The sequence below is a fragment of the Athene cunicularia genome, assembly GCF_003259725.1.
Source record: "Athene cunicularia isolate RWA chromosome 12 unlocalized genomic scaffold, athCun1 chr12_part1, whole genome shotgun sequence".
In the NCBI taxonomy this organism is placed as follows: Eukaryota; Metazoa; Chordata; class Aves; order Strigiformes; family Strigidae; genus Athene; species Athene cunicularia.
The window spans coordinates 7990590-8011854 of NW_020799116.1; the positions used below are offsets into that span (position 1 = coordinate 7990590).

At 45.4% G+C, this 21265-nt stretch overlaps 1 protein-coding gene across 1 annotated transcript in view; it reads right to left on the reverse strand.

The window, feature by feature from the left end:
* Window positions 1-3032: 3032 nt before the first annotated feature.
* LOC113484872 (FERM domain-containing protein 4B-like) overlaps window positions 3033-21265 on the reverse strand; it is a 30005-nt gene continuing 11772 nt past the window's right edge. The window contains exons 2-6 of the mRNA XM_026857555.1: window positions 10892-10957; window positions 10041-10135; window positions 7732-7824; window positions 3361-3475; window positions 3033-3086 (exon numbers count right to left, since the gene is read on the reverse strand). Of these exons, the coding sequence (XP_026713356.1) occupies window positions 3033-3086; window positions 3361-3475; window positions 7732-7824; window positions 10041-10135; window positions 10892-10957 (423 nt within the window). The remainder of the gene's footprint in view (window positions 3087-3360; window positions 3476-7731; window positions 7825-10040; window positions 10136-10891; window positions 10958-21265) is intronic.

The following is a 21265-nucleotide window of genomic DNA, read 5'->3' on the forward strand; positions in this document are numbered from 1 at the left end:
CACAGGAATCTTGTAAATGGCTTACACATAATTATGTTTTTATTCCAAGGCAATGGAGATATAACTCTTCAAAATGGATAAAAATCTTGAAATGAACATCTGGACATACAAATTAAATTGCTCTTAGTGTAAGGACAGTGCAGTGCTTTATTCTCCCTGGCAGGCTTCAGCACACTTGCAGACTTGACACTAATCCACAGGATCAGAGTCATCTTGTAAACTTAATGTCTCTAAATGTTTTCACGTATTTTTATTGCAGATCTATCCTTTCAGGACATTAGAGATCAAACTGAGCCCTGGTAAGGCACACACAACCTCTCTGCATTGACTGAGAGCTTTATATACTTAGATCAAGATAGCATTGGGTCTCAAGAGCAAATCATTCTTCTGACAACAAACCGTCACCTGCCCTGCACAAGCTCTGGCCCTCACCATCAATGAAATTATAGATTAGTTTATTGATTATTTTTTCCCTTTTTTCCTCCCATTTACTCTCCAACTCTCATGGAAATTCGAGACATTTCATATCTTTCTATTGACAAGAGCAACAACTAAATCAGATTACACAACTCCCCTAATTCCCAAAAGTAATTTCCAAATTATTCTTAGGTACTTTGCCTGTCTGTTGCTTGCAGTTGGAGAGCATGCTGAGATACTTGCAACTTGTCATGGTTTAAGTCTTAATTAGTTCATGGGAGTGCATCCTTTTGAAATGCTGTACTTGGGACTTTCTCTAGGCTATTCTTCTTCTGAAAGGAATGAAAATACTCAGTATCGTAATTAAGCACTTCTACTCATGTTAACTTTTTGAAGAGTGTTTAAAGAAAGCCAAGTCAACCTATTAACTACTAATTTTACAGGGGAGCAGAATTGTCTTCATATTTACATTGTATTTATTTAGGTGTGCCAATATTTCCAAATTAAAATAGTAAAGTGTCTACAAACACTTCTCAGAAGAGAGTTGGGCAGGATGCATGGTACGTGCAGGATACAGGGCAATTGGGAATAACGCAGCTTTTGTGGTGGGACTGACTGCAAATCAATCTGCTCTTTACCTCCGCTCCCAAGCAGGATTAATGACTGAGAAATGCCAGGAAACATTCCTCGCTGTCATCAGCAAGCATCAGCCACTTGCTTCGCCAGAGCTGGGGATCTGCTCATATCTCGGAGCCGACACTGCCTGTCCCGCACCCCCCACCTCCCTCCTGCATCCCAGGGAGCACGGACGCTGTGTGAGCGCATCCGAGGGGCCTTTGTGCATCCTGCTGTCCATGTCCCATGGGCTTAAATACGAGAATTGGCCCTGTGTGCACTTCACGCACTACTTCAAACCTAGAGACTGATCATAAATTTACCAATTAGGATAAAATATTTTTTAAAGACCTAAATTTGAAGGTTAAAAGCCACTGGACCAAATGTATCTTCAAAGTAAATAAACTGGCTTCTGCTGAAGCCAGGCTGTGAAGCCACCCAGTACAAAGTGCTGCAGGCAGAGCAGGGGCTCTCAGCTTTCGTTATGTGCTGAATTGCACTGCCCACAGAGATTCTCCTCTCAGGAGGAGACGATGCTCCTCATCCCTCAGCTGCCCACAGAAACTGGACACAACAAAACCCTCCCTGCTTCTGGCAGTTTAGCTTGCAGGAACAGGGAAGCAGGCACTTTGGGTTGCTACCAATTAGAGCACACTCCTTGCAAGCCACGGGGGAAAAAGTTGAACCAGCCTTCATTCAAACCTCTCCCAGCTCCTGAAGCCTTGAACTCCACTGGGTGATGCAGTCTCAGCTTATTGCACCACTCCATGCATCACCAATGCTTTTCGTGCTATCAGCACTATCAGTAATATGAAGTTACACTGCCTGAATAATAATATATATCCAGGCCATAAGTGACTCCTTACTGGTTTCATGACATGCATGTCTATGATCAGTGAGGGAAGGTTATTTTATGCTTCTCTTCCTTTTCTTCTTCTGCTTTATGCATATACATAAACACATACACTTGCACCAAATGTTTTGATGTTGACAGCATTTGCATTTCAACAGCAGTAGCGTTTTTCACATTCCATCCTAAAACAAGACTCATTTTCCAATTCCAAGACTATTTGCGCTTTCTGTTTAAAGTGCTCCAGTTTTCTTTGAAAGGATGACTACAAGTTGCCAAAACCCTTCATTTAAAATGGTAGATATGCCAAATGGAGATTTACTTTTTATTAATCTTAATCAGTGAGGCCACAAGTACTAAAAATGTCTTTAAAACTTTAGCGCTTTGTAAAAAGGCCCTAGTTTCCTCCATGCTTCCAGAAAGCAATTCCTGTATAAACCACAATCACCACTTTGCCTTTAACCACTTTCACATTGGGTTTCTGACCCCACCATAAAATAACAAATACTGGATATTGAATAAGAATCCTCTAAAATATGAAGCATATTAAAGGTGAAAACTTTGGCTGGCTACACTAAGCTCTACCACCAGCTAATGATACAGGATTGTTTTCCAAGAAAAGATTATAAGAATTGAGTGACCTTTTTAGATTGATTGAACTATGAGTAAAAAAAAAAAAAAAAACACCACACCACCATGCCCGAGTTTGACATTAACTGGAAAATACAAGCAACATCAGGCATCGCTAGAGTAAAGTTCATTGAACCGCAGCTGCTGTTGCACCAATGGTTATGAGGGGCACGCTGAAGGGGGCTGCCACATCACCCTTTTTCCAGACCAAGATGAATCCGCAGCAGACCAACCCTATTTAAGATTTTTGCTATCGTATAATAAAGTACCTGTTAAAAATATGTTCTACCAGTTCAAACATTTTAAGAAAACACTGGAAGCTTCTTAGAGAGTAAATATTAAAAGTGTTTTAATAACTACATTTGATTACTACTTTATAGGGTTTATTACTTTACTACTTCACTGAATTAAGGAAGAAAATCAGGGAACTAGGAACCAAGTTCACAGCATAGAACCTTCCTCACAGGGCTTTTTTTTCTTGAGACAAGTTTGACTCGAGATCAGAAAAAAGGAACTTGCCTTAAGCATTTACTATGCAGTGTATAGAAGGATACGCCACTAAGACAGAGCCTACCTGTAAAGTTACAACCCAGATTTCAAACAGCTTAAGAGCTTTTGAGTATTTAAGACTTACTCTAGTGCAGTGAGCACACAGCAGGGCTGTGAAAACAGGACAAGGAAACCATCATACTCATCCATTTTCTTGAAGCATCAGCATTTAAGTGAAGTAAGAGAGAAAGCATGCTGAGATTTTAAAATTTCAATGAGATCTAGAAATTAGACACAGCTCCTAACTAGTTTGCAGGACCATGTAGGTGGCAAAAAAAAGCAACAAATGGGAGATGCACAAGGATCTCCAAAGGAACACTGCGGCTTACCTGGTGCACGCAGGACTTGGCATTCAGAAAGAACAGCTCGACTGTAGTTTTGTCCTTGAGAAAGGAAATGCTTTCAATGTAGAACCTGAAAATTAAGAAAACCCCAAACAATTATTTTCTTGAATACGTTTCATCTTCCTCCCAAATAATTTTATTTCCTCAGTGTTTTGTTCTCCAATAAAAAAATACTGCAAAGGAACTATGAGCTACTGCACTTAATTTCCTGACTATTAGGAGGGAACAAGCAGGAAATCACGGGCTGACGGCACACAGGGAACGACAAACTCCCTGTTCAACAGATCGCAGATATCTGATGACTTAACTCATTTGAAAACCCTGTCAAATGTTAAAGCAGCAAAGCCCATCCCTCCTACGCAGACAAAAGCATACAAGTGGAAAAGGTGACTCCAAACAACGTGTTGCAGGTTGGGAAGCCAGCCCAGCGATTTCCTGGATGGGCCGAGAGCCATTAGCTTTGCTTCAAGCAGACAAGCAAAAAGCCACACAAGGAACACTTTGGGGCCAGGTCCATCCCACTGACACATACATCCTATTGGCAACAGGAGCCCCAAAACCAGGGGTTTACATGGAAGAGCTGCAACTGGGTCAGCCTCACAGGCACAGCTCTGCACAGAGCACTCTGCCTTCCTCCCCAGCCTTCCTCCTCCCTGGGCCATGGGTGCATCTCAGAGGCACACACCAACAAAAGCCATCCCATTACTGGTTACTCCAGCCCAGCCAAAATTAGCAGATGGGTCCCAGTTTGTTATAGAGCTACACCAAACATCACGTATGCCACCGGCACTCTGCAAAAACTGCACACAACCTGTCTGTGCGCTTCTCTGACTCACTCAGGGCACCAAACCAAACAGTGCCGGGACGCATTAAATGGTGTGGAGAAAACACGTCTATAATTTGAGGCGCGTGGAACTGCCAAGTCAGTTTAAAGAGATACAAATTTGTCTGAATGTGGGCCTGTCAATCCTCCTTTAGGTGGATCCAAAAGCAGGATAGCTGTGTTTCAGGCTCCTTATGAAGGATGAATGCATTGGATCCAGACTCCTCCACCTCATACTAGAGAGAAAGCGCACTTTTTTTCCAGCCAAGCAAAGACTTGGGCAATCACCACCACCGCAGACCACAACAGGGCTTCTCAGTGTTTTGCCTTCAATAGCAGGACGGTTCAATGGCCAACACGGGGCACGCAGCCCACTATGGTTATCAACCAGGCCAATCCTTCCACAGCCCCATGGTGCTCCTGAGGCTACACGCAGCCTCAAGCTCCAGCCACTGATCTCTTGGGGTAGATGAGTTGCAGGACACTGGACAAGTCCACAGCAGCACTGAACATGTCGTAGAAAGCAGTAAAGCTAGTGCCTGTTGTGCTTGTTAAGAACATATGAAGTATTTATGCCATGACTCAAGACAAGCAATACATTAAATAGTACTTGTTTTACTATTTTGCATTCCTACAGCACATTCCAAATTAATTTTAAAGCACTCCCCAGAATACTTCTTCAGGATAAGGAGATAATTCGCCCATTTTACAGGCATGCAGCCTGTCCAAGGGGCAGACCCAAGCCCAGCAACCTGCCCCAGACATTTGAAAGGCTATTTTACATTTCCATGACTCACCTTTCACCAAGAACTGTAGGAGCCACAGGTATTTCCACCCTCTCTTGATTGCTCTTGATATAATGGGTTTTTTCCCAACAGCTTTGCTAAGCTTCACTTTAAATACAGTTGAGTGTTTCTCTCCAGAAATGCAGAGCGTCAGAGGGCAGGAGCCTCACTCTTCATCCTTTCCCAACCTGATGCTGGACTGACCCTTCATGGCATGGACCTTTCTCAGCCTACTAAAGCCTTTTTCTCCCTCCACTACACCAAAAAGGTCATTTTCCTTAACCGATGACCTCATTTTCACTTGCAGTTCCTTTCAACTAATAGTCAGGCATGGCTGACTTACCCTTAGAAGCAGGATAGTACTCGTGGCTCCCAGTCACTGCTGGTACAGGCCAGGAGACTGTAGGATCTGTGGATTTAGGGAGAGGGCACTGAGGAGGCGCTGCCCTCTACCCAAGTCCAGCTGCACACTCTGTTTCTTCTGTAGTTCAAGCTTTATGCTCTTATCACCACAGTACAGATGGGGAACACTGGACCACAGAGATAAGGGTGCCTAGGGGATGACATGCAGGTTTGGGAACATCATAAAGTGTATGTTTTGCTTTTATTTCTGATGTTGTCAGTACCCTTGAAACTAGAATGACACTTTTATAAGCCCTAAATCAGCATTATAGGACCCTTCACCAGCTGCGTGTGCCATATGAAAACTTACGTGACTACACTGAGTTTATGCCAGTTAAAGAAAATTAATTAAAATCTGAAAAGATTATGTGTTTCATTACTGAATAGCAATAGCTCAGGGTCAAGGAGTTATGAACAAAAGGAGGGTTACAACCAGGTATCCGGGGATCCCCCCCATTTCCAGTGTTGCTACTGGAAACTGTCCAGTGAACAAATACAGAGAACTGGGTTTGTTGCACATTTGACACTTATGAGGACAGCAGCTCAGTGCCCTGCCTCGTTATACCTGCATCTCAACCAGAAGTGATACTGAAGCAGTATTTATTCTATTAACAGTTGAACTTGTTTCAAACACGTAGAAGGCATGGCACATGCAGGAGGTCTCACCCATCCCAAGGGACACCCTGTCCCTGCAGCAGCATCCACTGCTGTCACATCGTGCATGGCTGGAGACCATCCAGCGCAGGGGAACGAGCACCAAGCACCGGGCCTCTCCGTCCATCCCCGCCACGCCACTTGCCCCATGCCCAACTATGCTTTTCCAGTCAAGCTGACAGCGCACACAGCTGCAGCTGTGTATTTCTGCTGCTTTCATGGGAGTTTAATTAAGGAACAGGCTATGACAAAGCAAATGTGTTCACAGGAGATAAAGCGTCTGACCACTCAAAGCACATGCCATACAGCAAAGGCCTGGAGTCACTCACTCACCTAAAAAGTTGTAACAAAAGTAGAAAACTGCAGGTTTTGAAGTGGCTTTTCTGCTGGAGTATCTATTTTCTACAGATCAGATAGTTTCTATATTGCTAATTATTTGTGCATCCTCCTCCTCCTGCTCCGTTTCTCACTCACTGCCTACCTCCTTGGCTCCTAATTGCTTGTTTTGGATCTCACAACCCCAGAGAAGTCAGGCTTAAAATCAGCTTCTAGAAGTTGATCTTTCCAAGCCCACTCCTCACACATTAACTCTTGCCCAGGTCTCTGCATACCCTGTCCTGTAGAGGGCTATCTTGCAACAGAGGGACAAAATGAACATCATGAGCCAACAGCATTAATCCCAAAGAAATGCTCAAGTATTGTGATTGCTTTCACAGCTGTCTTGGACAGTCATTGATTTGAACTTCCTAAATCCTCAAACACAGTGAACATACTGAAGATCCCATCATCCCTTTTAATTTTTTTTTTTCCTTTGTCAAAAGTGGGGAAGGGAAAAGAAGCTCTGAACTCCATCATAAATAAGGACATATTCAGCAAAAACAAAGTGCCACTTGTTTGAACCGTTCCCTCAACGATCAGGGTGCAGAGGACATGGCGAGGTGACAGTGCCAACCAACCCAACTACGCAAGAGGCTCTGCCTTGGAAGTGCTTCCGATAATTAAGCGCACGAGGCATAAATTTACCAAGATATGAAAAGCAAGTGAGGTCACTCTGCTCTCATTTTCCTCACAGATTGTAAGGAAAACAAACTCTCCAACAATATTAAGAATATGATGATTGGTCTTTTCTGCCAGCACAGCTCCGTTTTGTAGGACATCATTTTTTCAGGCTCTTAACCAGCAGCGCTTTGCCAGCAAAAGCCCTCAAGTAATGCAATTACATTGGCCAAAATCATCACTCTGCCAGGGATTTTATTCTCTCCTGGGACTGTCTTAAACTGTATGAGCAAAGAAGCCATCAGCAATCTCTTTCAAGTACAGACAACTCTTAAAAAAAGTAAGTACAATTGTTTAAACAAACTGTATTAAAATTTAGCACTACTAAAGACAAGTCAGGCAAAGATGATATTTTAAATACTGTGGGTTTAAATAAAAAACAGTGTCCTAGAAGCATTTTAAGAAGTAGCAGCTCCCAAGCTATTTTATTTTGTACTTAAATACAAAAGAGAGCAGCACTTATCCAGAACTTAATCTCCTTCTAAAAATATATCGCTTTGACATTTATTTCCTTTATCAAATCTGTAATCAGTTCCTTTAAACAAAAACCCCTGGTGATAAATAAACCTAAGTGGTAATGTTTTCTTTGTGGAAACAATTACTCACCTAACGGCAAAGTACAAAGTTGCCGGGCCTGGTTTCTTGGGCAAGTCATGGTCCAGAACTCGGTGATCCAGCTGCAGCCACACACTCTGACCTCTGTGGAAACAGGTTGGATAGATGGTTAAAAACTGGGGCAGGAAATACAGAAACGGGGTCTTTTCTTTCTTTAGAGCGTTACTTTACAAAGTGCAAGATTCAGCTCTGAGGCAGACAAGCATCTCAAATGATCTCCTTTTTTCCTAACTTTCAGATTTTGATGTCACTCACTTTTGTATGGTAGAGAATGCTCTTTGCAATTATATTTTCAGCGGCACAATGACAGCCATAGCACAGCACCCAGAAAAACTAAGTATTATGGAAACAGCCTCCTTTGCTATAGGTGGAGACACTTCCATTGACTTCTCATGTCTAGCAGGGGGAACCGATCTGTAGCAGAGGCTGGGTGTTTGCCCACAGCAGAAATAGGTCTGATCAGTGGTGCTACACAGGGATTGCACAGTGCTGCTGCCATATCCCCCTACTACTTCTCTTCCACACAATCCCTAGTCCCAGTGTGACATAAAACCCCACTTTGGAGCAGAGGGGTTTACCACAGGCACACTATTTAAATGAGGCAGCTGTATAAAACATGGTGTTCTCTGCAGCAGCTTCTCTGATTGAAATGGGAAACCAGAGAGAAAACAAAAATCCCCCAAACCCCAATAACCTCCCTGAGGACCCTGGAGCTGAGGAGGACCGCAGAAGTCTGTGGCTGCCCAAAAAGGCTGGGACATGGGTGCCCTCCAGAGGCCACACGCTCCCTCCAAGCACCCAGCCCAGCCCTGTACATCCAAGGCAGCCTCTGGCGTCCCAGTGGTGTTTCTGAGGAAGCCAACAGCTTTTAGGTAATCCCCTGGCAGCACTTTAAAGCTTGCCGTGAGGGAATGCCAGCAACCAAAAACATCCAGAAGAATTTCATGGCAGCTCTTCTGGGGGGAAAAAAATAAGCCAAGTGCAAACAGCACCCTCAAGGGATTTACAGAAGAGATTGAAGAAGGTATTTTCCAACATCTGAAAGCACAAGGATGTGGCAAATATATTCTAGGGAGAACCCAAGATGTGAGTGGCTGGTAAAAATAACACACTGCTGTGGTTGGGGCTCTGGAGTGCGCAGCTCCTACCAGGTCCATGAACACCAGCCCATTCCCCAGAGCTAGTCCTGTACCTGCAGAGGGGAACTGCCTTGGCAGGGTGGCCCCAAACACAGCTCCAACGTTATTCGTAGGCGAAGGCTTCCATCCAGGACACCATAAAAAGCAGCAATGGAGAGCAGCAGGGACTAATATTACTCCCATTAAACAAAAGGATGTTTATTTAGGGGCTGTATTAGTGCACAACTCCATTTCCCCACTGCCTTAAACAGCTCTGCTCCAGCTTTTTTTGGGGAGCTGAAGGTAACTCGGAGACGCGGGCGCTGCGGAGCAGAGTCCTGCACCCAGCAGACACGGGGAAGCATTTCAATGTAATGCTGACAGAGGAGTCTAAACACCAGCTGAGATTTCAGTTAACCCAGATAACTCCAGGTTAACACCACAGAAGCGGATCTTCTGCGGAGCTCCAGAGCACAGCCACAGCATCTCACCCAGCCCGGCAGCAGCTGTCGGAGGAGAGTGGCAGGGGACGGGCAAGGGCTGCCTGAGCTGCCCACTGCATCAGCATCCTTGAGAAACTGCACCCAACACCCCTGCACACTCCCCACAGCTGGGAAGGGAGGATTGGGCATTTCCAGCACATTCTGCTTTTGCAGCTCTTTTCAGTAGTCTGCAGAACAGCTTGGATACCTAAAAGAAAGAGGGAAGCTAGAGGAAGGTTGTTTATGGGAAAGACTAACCTCATATTTCACTGCTGCTAGGGAAGCTTGGGTTTAAAAGACTCAATACTACATTTAGATTAAAGGGCAAAGCAATTCATCTTGAACATAAATGCAAAACCTTTTTGTTGTTACTAAAAGTGCAGAGTAGGAAAGCTGAGGGTGTTCATGTGGGAAATTATTGCTGAATCAATTTTTTCACTTTGTGAGACAAACATGAAAAGAGAAAGCACCAGGAAGGTATTTTACAAGTGTTCTCTGGTTTACGCCTAGAGAAATTTTCCGAATATTTTTTGTTTTGTGCCTTCCCCTTTCCTCAGCCAAGCAGCACAAGCAGAAGGCAGGAAAATCTTTCTTCAAAAGAAAAAGGAATTTTTCCATCACAGTGAGCTGCCACAGTGTCGGGGATAGGTTCCACATTGCAATAATCACGCAGCTGTTTAAAATAAATTAACATACTTACGTATCATCTATAAACGTTATCCCAAAATACTCCTTTTCTTTCAGGTTGAAGTGTGAGGCCACCAGATCCAGTAACTCCCGCGACAGAAGTTTGGGCTATTGAAAGAATAAAAATAATTTCATTAATTTCAGTCCAGGCTTTTCATATATAATAAAGATTTTTCTCTGCAAATACTGACATTTAAGTAAACATGGCCAAGTTAAAACCTTGTTGTACAACTCAGAGAAGTGGCTCCATCAGACTCAGGCAGTCGGATTCGGTGTCTCCATGGAGCTGTGCGGGGTGTGCAGAGCACAGAGAGGCAATTATGTACTTAACCCACGACATCAAGCTGAAGCTCATGGACCGACTGCTGCTTTCCTCTTTCTGGGGGTAAAGGAGGCAGCTCAGACTTTTCTGCACTTACAGCAGGAGAGATTTTTCAATTAAGAAAATATTGTGTACTAGACGATCTCATGCTTTGGGTTCCATTACAGGAATAAAACACATTCCCAAACATACAATCTCTTCTTTCCTTCTAAATTAAAACCAACACACCACCACAAGGGGTGCGTTTAATACACTTCATGGAATTTGGTGAAAGCAGATGAAAAAGCACAGAACTGATGGCAGATATTTTGCCCACTGTGGACCAATGCCCAAGGGAAACGCTCCTGCTAATTCAGGTCTGAGGAAGGGCACGTGTCCCTGAAAGCATGCCCGTTTACTCCACTTCTATGAGTTGCTCTAGTAAGGGATATAACTTTGTTTCAAACATTCCTTACGCATCGGTCCCCAATAAGACTGCTAAAGAAAATAAGCAGAGGAATCTGGCACTGTGCTACCAGTGCCCAAAAGAGTGGGGTCTGTACCTGAACCAGCAGCTCCAAGTTCCTGTCATCGAGGAGATGTACCTGGCAGTGCCGGCCCTCTGTCATCTGCAAAGACAGCAACACAGCACTGTGAGGGAGGGCAGGATCCATGGCTTTCATGGATTGCACTGGATCACACGTGGCTCAGGGTCAAGAACAGCATGTAGCAAGCGTTTAATCTGCACCGATAAGGGAATCGACTCGAAGGACTCGGGCTGGAGAGCTGCCTTATCACTGTGAGCTCCCATCGACTTCAAAACGGTATTAAGGGTGCTTAGTAGCACTCAGGATCAGATAGAAGTGACATAAATGCTGCAAGAATTTAATTTGGGGATGAACCAGCTTGGCTAGTACCATAGACACAAGCAGCAGCCATGGCCTTTTGCTCTGGTGAGGAGATGACCAGGGACCCATGAAATCCCCGTTTATCCAATCATCCCTGCAGACGGATCAGCCTAGATTCCGTCCCTTGACAGAGGACCTCATCTCCAGTCTAGATGAAGTCTCTACTGGTACATTAATGATCTCCCTTGGATAACTTTTCACAGTCATTAGAAGTCCTTATCTCCATAGGATTATTATACAGGTGCTTGCACATGTCAAGACAGGTGCTTGAAATGAATGATTAAGAACAGGATGAGCTTTACAACTTCTAACGTTACATCTGGACCACCTTGGTTCTCACTTCGTGTCCCATTTATCTCCTGCAAACAACGTGCCCTTCTCTAAGAAAGAGCAGTTCAGAAATAGCTGCACATTATGCCCTTTTAATATCTGCCCTTTGAAATCTAATACATTTCCATGTAAGCTTTTACATTATTTAAAATCTGTTCTAATTCTGTCTCACTGGCTTTGGCAAGGACTGGTTTTGCAACACTCTCCGGGTGAGAGCTGGTAAAGGAAACCTGGCTTTTATATTTATTCTCCCAGCCTCAGAGTAACTCATTTTCCTGACAGCACAAGCTTCTCACAGACTATAAATTCTGAGCTGTGAGCAGAGGTCGAGGGTGGTTTGCTTAGCTAGGGGCTCCCGGGGGATTAAATGGCAACACACAGCGGTTTCTCCTTTCACATCCCTCTGGCTCCACAAGGATGGGGACAAGGACAGGGCTGAGCTCTGCTGCCACCAGCACCCCCCTCATCACTTCCTGCGCTGGGATGCCTCATGTGCAAACCTTATAAAGACTTAAAAATAAATACAGTTTATACCTAATTTCAGTATAGTCAAAAAGAGACATCCCACCTCCCCCCAGCACTGCCCCCATTTCAAGGCCCGAGTGTTTGCTCAGCGAGGGCTGCCGAGACACTGCCTCTTCTGTCACCAGCCAGCCGGTTCAGACAGAAGTTGTCAAATTAACAAAGCTTTATTGTTTCAACTAATTGAGCTCGTTTTGACCAAGTGCCAAGAGGGAGTCCCCTCCTGAGGAGCTCCACAAACAGGTCAGAGACGAGCATCTGTGGGCACAACTCTGTCTAGTGTTCATGAATACTGAGCTATAGCATCTGCGGCACCAGCACTGGCAACTTATGGCACTGCCAAACACGTATCATCGCATCACTCATCCGAACAGCAATACTGGTGGAAGGACCATTTGCAGGATAAGTCTAGCTGGAAGAAACCCCTTTCCTTTTCACCTCTCCTACTGCTGCGAACTTGAATCTGTAAAGTAGTGCCAGATGAAGAGTGACTTGTGAATAGAGGGGTGCAAAGCAGAGACTGCACCATCACGGAGACAGCAGCGATGCCCCCCCATGCAAACCACAGCCTCACCCCACAGTACTGCACCCCGAAGAGACATCAGCCCAGAGCTGCACTAGCCCCAGGCCCCTGCTCCCAGCAGGGTACCACTTCCACTGCTTTAATCCTCAGGTTTTGGAAGCAAAGCTGCAGCATCCCAATTGCGGCTTCCAGTACGCTCCCTGCAATTTATCCACTCGCCGAACGTGCTGTCTGGAGCCCTTAAATCCATTACGATCTGATCATGGGTCCATTTGTTCCTGAGAGCTGAAGGTCTGCCATTGCACAGTCATAAATAAGTCGCATGTTACAATCAATTAATCATTTCATCAGCACACCCTTCAAGGTGGTGCATATTCTGGCTCTGACACACAGTTACCAATCTGCCCCTGTTGCGAAGTGTCTGATCCAATAGTGCTTTTAAATCATTTCCCATCTGTTGCCCTGAGATAGCACAAGGGTTGCCATTATTTAATTGCTAGCTGCTTTAGCTTTCACCCAGTGAAGTCACATTAATCACTTCTGACTGTTTTAATTGCCTTGATTGTCTGTTGTTAAGTAAAAAAGGTTTCTACAATAGAAAACACATCCACAAAGCCTTGTGCTGAGGAGAAAGGAAGGTTGCCAAGAAGATTAAAACATAAAAGAAATAACAATCATAATCTATATTTCTATTCAGCTATCCAAAGTAATTGCAAAGCACCTGAAAAGTAAAGTAATTAAACTTCATGACACCCCTGAAGATAGGCAAGGTATACTTATCCCCAATTTTATTGATAAGACGACATAAGGACAGCTCAAAAGCCTGATTTACAGATACAGATAACATTTAGTACCTGACTCTCCAGGAATCTCATCTCAGAAGAAATCATACAGCTGCTTCCCAGAGTACTGGAAAGCTCAGTCAAGAAGTTGCAGAAGATGCCAGGGTGCTCAGCAATAGAGCACCATGAAATGCCATTACTGCGACAAACCTGTCAGCTCTCGCCTGTATCCCCAGAGCTCTACGTGGTGACAGGCTCATGTCACCCCAGGAATGCTCTGTCATACGGTGGGACACGACAGCAATGCCCAGGGCCACGCCGGCTGTAGCCCAAGGAAGAGAGGGGCTCCAGAGCCCTTTCCATTTTCTGCCTGCACCCCTCTGCCCCCCCCAGCCCATGCACACACACCTGAGTGCTACAGCCCTGCCAAGATGCCTTCCCCACCTGGGCTGAGAGGCACAACATGCATACTCACTGCGTGACACCACAGCCTGGTCCAAGGACACAAATCTGCTGGGGTGACCACCAGCTTTGCACTTGCAGGCTCCAGTCCCCTGAAACACGGTGGTGTTAACTAGAGCAGCCCAAACATCAGCCCTTATCCTCCTCTTGCAGACCCAAGGCTTCAGCAGCCAGCACCCTGGTTTCTGCAGCTGTGCAAGAGCTCACTTCAAGTATCCCCACCCCATTCCTGATGGGGCAGAGAGCACTTCACTTGGCTTACTCGGTACTTACAAACACAATCAGAAGCAAATCACTCCCTGTTACTATTACAGAGCAACACCAGCCCATCCTGTGTCAGGAATGTCGCCCACCAGAGAGGTCATGTCCAGGGGACAACCCTCTCCTCACGTGGAGCTGCCCCCCTGTGCAGACAGGCTGCCTATATACCAGGCAGTACTCACATTTTGCAAGCCTCATCTGTACAGGGAGCAGAACTAAAGCTCCAGAGGCTCCAGCCGCAAGACCACCTCACAAGCTTTGGAGTATCAGTCACCTTCCACCAGCCCCATATTGCCCCAACACAGGAACACAGAGGTGCAACATGACTGCGGCACATCAGTGTCACACACTCTGGCACAGTCACAAGTATCAGTGGTCTGGTCCTCTCCTCTTGCCTGAAGAGAAGCTGGAAAGCTTCATAAAGAGGACTTCACCACCACAGCATCACTGGATACAAAAGGATTTTAGCCATAAGAGTGCCTCCAGCTCAGTGACCGGAGACCCATTTTCAACTCCCGCAATAACACCAGTGTGATTTATTTCCCCACAGCACACCCACTCCCAGGCCTGCTTCCCTGGGCTCTGAAAAGGATTCACACTTGGCTCCCCAGCTCTCAGGACACGGGGCTCCTCAAAGACCCAACACCCTGGGAGTCTCTTGCAGATACATTTTCTTTCATCTTTAATTCAGCATGCTTTACTAATCTGAACAATATAATTGATTTTCTCTGTAGTTGGACCAATCCATCACAAGATGAGCACAGCTGTCTGGCTCAGTTAAGAGGTGGCGTGAGCAGTTTTGAGATGCATATACAAACATCTGTTTTCAGCTTATTCTCATTGATTTTGCATTGTCTGTACAAATGAACAATTATGTTATATTTTTGCAACATGTCCCCAAGTTGATCTTTTTAGCAGTTATTTTTAAAACCCTGCTAACACTTAAACTATTATACAGTAAAAGAAGTAGCAGCATTAAATCCATGAAGTATCCCTGCATCTCATCTCATTCCCAATAGGAAATTAGCAGAGTGACATAACACAGCTCCATTTCTGGCAAAACCATACTGAGATACTGGGATGATGGATTTTTATTGTTTCCCAAAGACACTTCTATGCTCTGCACACAAGTACAACAATAAAAACTCAAAAATGGAGAGGAATGAAAAGGCAAACACTGTACAACGCAAAAAATGAAGTAATATAAAAATATTGCAGCCCTCCTAACTTACAAGCAGGTACTGGCAGCAAGCTTTCAGTGAGAAACCTGATTCACCCAGATCTTCAGTAAAGCAGCTGATAATGAAGAAACATACAATTCCCAGAATCTCCATGCATGAAAATTAAAGCATAGGGCAAGATTATGATTATATATAGCATGTTAACACGTTCAGAAAGGTTTTATATAGCTAGAAAAAAAAAATTTATTCAGCCATCTCACTTGTGACACAAAAATTAAGACAAATTCTCCACCTAAAACCACTGAGACAAATTTTCCAAAACATCAGTAATTTAAAAAGAAAAAAAACAACAAGGCAGAAAGAAAAAAACCTACTACTTGGCTACTTAAACCAAGTCCCTGTGATATCCTGAGCCTGAATGTTTATTTGGGAAAAAGACCATATGGGGGATATTTATGCTATTTCTCTTCAGCAGAAACATCCTCCCTGTTCCAAGCTGGTTGTTATATGCAATATTTTTAGACATCCATGTGTGTCATCCAGTTCGGAAAAAAATAAGAAACTAGAAAAAAAGTAATTAGACAGGGTGTAAACAGGAAACCTCAAAAAAAACTTAAGCCCCCAAAAAAGCTGACAGAATATAATGTACCTCCTGAAGCATTGCTTAGGAATGGGAAACCGTAAAGGGTTCAGGTCAGAAGCAAACTCAAATGTGTTGCACTCCCCTCCAGACCAGTTTTCACCTTCCAGAACTGGGCAAATTACAAAGACATCACTTGGCATAGCTGGACATATCTGACACCAACTTCTATTTTTAAGCCTTTTTTGTTTTAAGAAAGTCTGGAGTCTTCGCTACTAGGGAATGCCAAAAAAAACCCCAAACCCTAACAACTCTGCGGCCAAGAAAGAGAGGATTATACATAAGCTGCACATAACTGAGACAAAACTGGCAACTGCTCCTGCCACCAAAACACTCAGAGGTCTGTGCATACATCCCAGCTGCTCTCGTCTGGGACATGCCATGATTCGGCAGCCCACGCGCACACAACTTCTGGCACAACCGTGCTGCGTGTGGCACAGCTGTTGGGTAACCACGACCTGCCCAGGGGCAGGCTGGCCATGCCAGGGTCCTGCATCCAAACACACGCTGCTGGAAGCTTTAAGACCACCCCTCCAACCATGTGATGCTTCACATCTTTAGTACCCCAAACTCCACGAGAAAAATCTTTTGGAAGTAGCAAACCTTTTCCCCCAGTTCTCTTCCCTTTCTCTGAAGATAAACCCTTTTGCTCAGCACAGGCGCTAGCTACTGAGCACCCACAGGGGCTCTGCCTGGAAAACACCCGAGTGTGACACTGGGGATTCAGTCCCAGATGCACAGAACTGCACTTGTTATTTCCATAAGATCCTTGCAGGGTAACCATGTGAAATTCAACTTCACTGGCAAGTGAGTCAGCTCCAGAAGATGTTTTACAGGCAGAAAAAAACCCTCTTATCACTGGATGCATCAGTGGAGAGAAAGGGGAACCATTTTCACTAAATTAATGACCAGCACACAAAGCCTGCAGTTTTAAAAGCGAGAAATCAGGCTGCGGTGTATCATTAGCACGTGGATTATAAAAACTGGCTCATTTATTCCTGAAACAGGCACATCATTCCACAGTGGCTCAAGCAGTCAGAGAGCTGAGGAAAAGCATACAGATAACAAAAAGCAAAAGAGCAATATCCCCACTCCCTCACAAGAAGCATGTGTGCAGTTAGGAAATGCTGTCCCTTTGCCACATTGACCAGGCTCCACAACGCCTGCAGCATGGAGGGGGGGGGCCAAAATCTTGCTGTCCTGCTTTTGACCCGTGATTCAGAGACACCAGTGCTGCTTTGCAGGTGTAGGAGCCCAGAGAACCAGCCTTACACTTCAGAGAATTTCATCTCAAAATCCCTCCCTGAGCTGCAGTTAACCATAAAGCATCATCAGTAATTTCCTGTAAGGGTGTGGGGGTTTTGGCTTTTTTTTTTTTTTTCCTCCCCCCCCAAACCCCTCTTCTATATCTCATAAGCCTGTAAGATTTCAAAGCTGAATATTGAAGCCCCTACACTGACCTGAGATTTTCACAGGCATTTAGGTGGGTTTTCCTCCTTCAGTCCTGAAGGCATTTCGGATCAGATCCTCAGCTGCCTTAGATCAACACTGCTTCACTGACTTTGATACAACCAGCCAGTTTACGTCTGGCCTGTAAATGTGCACAGCTTGATAAAAATATGAAATAAAATGCAAGAATGTATTGCAATATGGAGCTGCACTAACCGGGCACATCTCAGGAAAATAAAAGCCTTTGCCTATCCTTTTGGAAGGAAGGGGCCTGCATGCAGCTGGGGGGAAGAGGGAAAGAGTTAGAATGGTTTAAATGACCTCAGCTTCCTGGTGTGTCTGTTGGGAGAGCAAAGCCTCATCATGTTCCAGCACTCAAAGCTTTAAGAAATAAGCTGAAAAATAACAAACAGGAGTTTGGTTTTACCCCAGCATTTCCGTGGAAACTTTTTAAAGGATCCACATAGGTCTCAAACTGCCTAGATGCACACTTCCCATGAGCCTGTCCGCAGCTCACAAGCCCTCCCTGACCCAACACAGGTGCCCATCACCAAGTGTCCCGTGGTGGGAGGTGCTCAGGGGGAAACAGATGGGTGTGGGGATGAAAACCGTCCACCCTCTCACTGGTGAAGATCCAGAGAAGGGCAATGCACCCCCATCCCACTGTCACATCACATCCCACTGCGTGCCTCTTCTTCACCTCCTTGGCCACTGAGAAGTGCAGCACAAAAGCCCCCAAGGGATGATTCCACTGCATGGCTGCCCTCCCCTTGAAGTCTCCTGGACTCACTGCTACCTCCTGCAAAACACAAAAATCTGGGCTCTGGGTCCAAAAATTCAGGTTTCCCCTTGGTCTCTGCACACACCAGCCCGAGCAGCCAGTGGGCTCCCTGCTGCAGCACCACAGCCTGGTTCATGCCCATGTGATAAACCTGCCATGATCCCTCTGAAGGCAAGAGAACAGCTTCCACCAGCTTTACAGGGGGCAGACCATGTCTCCAGACATACTGCCTCTCCTTCCTAATCTTTAAGTCATAAATGAAATGTTTGGCTAAAGTCCTGGCTCCAATGTAGTTGATTAATTTTACCGTTAACTTTAACAGGGCCAGGATTTTGTCTTAAATCATTTGTCATCTTGCTATTAACAGAAGCCACTATGTGCTTAATGTTAAATAGCCAAAAATGCACTGAAGTGGCTAGCTACATCTTTCAGTCTTCATGCTATGGCAAGCCACCTTGTAGGACCCACAACGCCTCACCAGGATGACTCCAAGTGCCACCTCCATCCTTCCCAATGGCTCCACAGCCCACCCTGGCTCTGCACACCCTTGTCCCCAACACTCATGGGGTATTTACCTGCAGCAATTATAGCGACTGGACAGAGGCATTCCTGACCTCTCAGTGTCCCTGTGCTTCTTGTCTCAGGACCAGCCAGGCAGGGACAGAAACTCGAAGACCTGACTGAATACAACATGCACAGAAATAATGTTTTGAGACAGGCTGGAGAAGACTTAAGTACAAGCTGGTACAAATGCCCTTTTGATGATACTTTCCATGGAAACGTTGGCTCTGCTGAAGTTTGGCAAAGAGTTAGAGATAAAGCATAGTGCCTGGAACAGGGGGCCAAGAGGCTCTCTGGGTTGCATGGCACCTTCCTAAAATAGCCACATGAACTGAAGATATGATGAAAAAACTGGCTCCTGCAGAGCATCAACTGACTTTCATGTAAGCCCCACCAGCTGAGCCAGTTAAAAAAAATCTGGCAAAGCAACAGCCCAAGCGTTCTGCCTCACTGCAGGCACTGTGGCTTTCCAGGGCCAATTGCCAACACACTTTCCATGCAATTCTCTCCTTTTCCCCATTTACTATTTCTCATTGCAGGAAAGGGAAAATCTAAGGGACTCCCACTTGCTTTATTGGTGGTTTGCTAATTTGTACAGGTCTCAGACTGTACAGGCACGTCTGTACCGCAGCCTCTTGTGGTCATCAGAAAGATCCCACTCACTGGAGAAGGTTGTGGGGCTCTAAATCTCATCCTCCTCTCCCAACATGTTCAAATGCAATGCTCAGAAAATGATGATCACGCTGCAATAAAAACCCAAAACCATATAACAAGTAATAAATGAAAACCCAAGGAACAAATGAATTCAGCCTTCCTCAAGATGATATATACAGTATCTCAGCCAGGAGATAAAGCCCTTTGCCAAAAGCGAAATAGCAACAGGATAGTTGCTGCTTCTTGGTCTATACCAGGAGTGCACAACGTAAAAAACTAACCCCTCTCCTCCCCACAAGGAAATTTTGCAGTGTGGCTGCCTTTCTTGATGCTACTGATGGTGGTTCCACATACTCGCTGCTGCTCCCTCCCAGGCAGGGGTGCAGGGGGCGCCCAGATGAGCAGCCACAACCAAAGAGGTGGCATCAGTTCCCGCGGCACGAGGCAGAGGGATGAACTGCTGCAGAAAAGCCTTTGCTGGCCCCACATTTTTCAGCTGACAAGCGGCATCCAGACAGCTTCTCACCTCTGACACTGCCAAAGGCCATGGGATCTTGCTGGCAGTGTTATCAGTAGATGCAGAGTCGCTCTGACAGAGGGGAAGAGGTTAGTCATGTTCCTGAATGAACAGCCACCCCTTTGTGGCATCAGTATTCTCCTTATATTAAATAAAGGTCTCATACTCAAAACTGAAATGTTTCTCAAACAGGTCGTGTCATTCCATGAGTGCTGATGTTACCATTCCTACCACTTTGCAATGTACTTAAAATAACAGCAAGAAAAGACTAGACAGGCAACTCTACAGCTAACGCTAAAAATCAGGGAAGTTAATAGGAAACAATCAGTGCAAATCTGCCACAAGTATCAAGTCAATGAAATACTTCATCCAACATCTGCTTTCCCTGGCAGAACACAGCTAATAAATTAGCGTCTGGTGGAGACGTGCTTATCACCTGCAGCGCCGAGGCACTGCACTTGGGTCATTACCACGCACAAGCCCATGGTTATGTTTTGTTCCAGTATGACCTCCTGGGAACTCGGCAGGGGGAAGAGATCCTGTGGGATCACACAGCTTTCCTGACAGTACACAAAGGAGCAAATGAGGTGTCAGTCCCAGAACGGGCATTGCGTGGAGGGGCAGCATCCTCCGCCCTTGACCAAGCGGTACCCACCGTGGGGCAGGAGCAGACGTCTGCCCTCCTGCAACCTGTTCTGACCTTTCCTCAGCCAGGAGGTTGGAGGCAAATCAGTTAAGCTCCTGATTCTTTGCTTAAGTCTCTACAACACAAATCTCTGGAGATTGTCTGTGCAGAGATATTCTGGTAACTTCCCATGTTTTACCCTACCCCAGAATCCATCTCTGACCCACTTGAAACAGTAACTCAGCTTTCCCTGTTACAGAGGACTAAAAAAAAATCCCCTTAGAGAAAGAATTTCCTACCTCCAGAGACCCACACCCTGCCCTTGATGCCTCTTTGCCTCCCTCCAGCCCTGAAGCTCTCCCCCGTCTCTTTGATGGCTTCTCACAGGCTGCTCCTCTGTGATCCCCACCACCCCCCTGCTCACCCCTGTGTTGGGCTTTTGAGGGAAGGCTCTTGAGGCAGGAGACACAGGCAGAGCAAGCCTGACCAAATATCTACCATCCTCTCCAGGCAGCACCACATCCTCAGAGGACATCTTGCATCTCTTCCCCTCCAGCCCCATGGGGGCCCTTGCACCCAGTTCATCCCTCATCCTCCCTCTGGACTTTGCCAGCTGCTCATGCTTGACAGCAGCCCCTCAGGAAACCCAGATGCCAGCCTTGAACAGACATTAGGTAAGCAAGCGATGGAGGGGGAAAAAAAAAAAAAAAAAAAAAAAAAAAAAAAAAAAAAAAAAAAAAA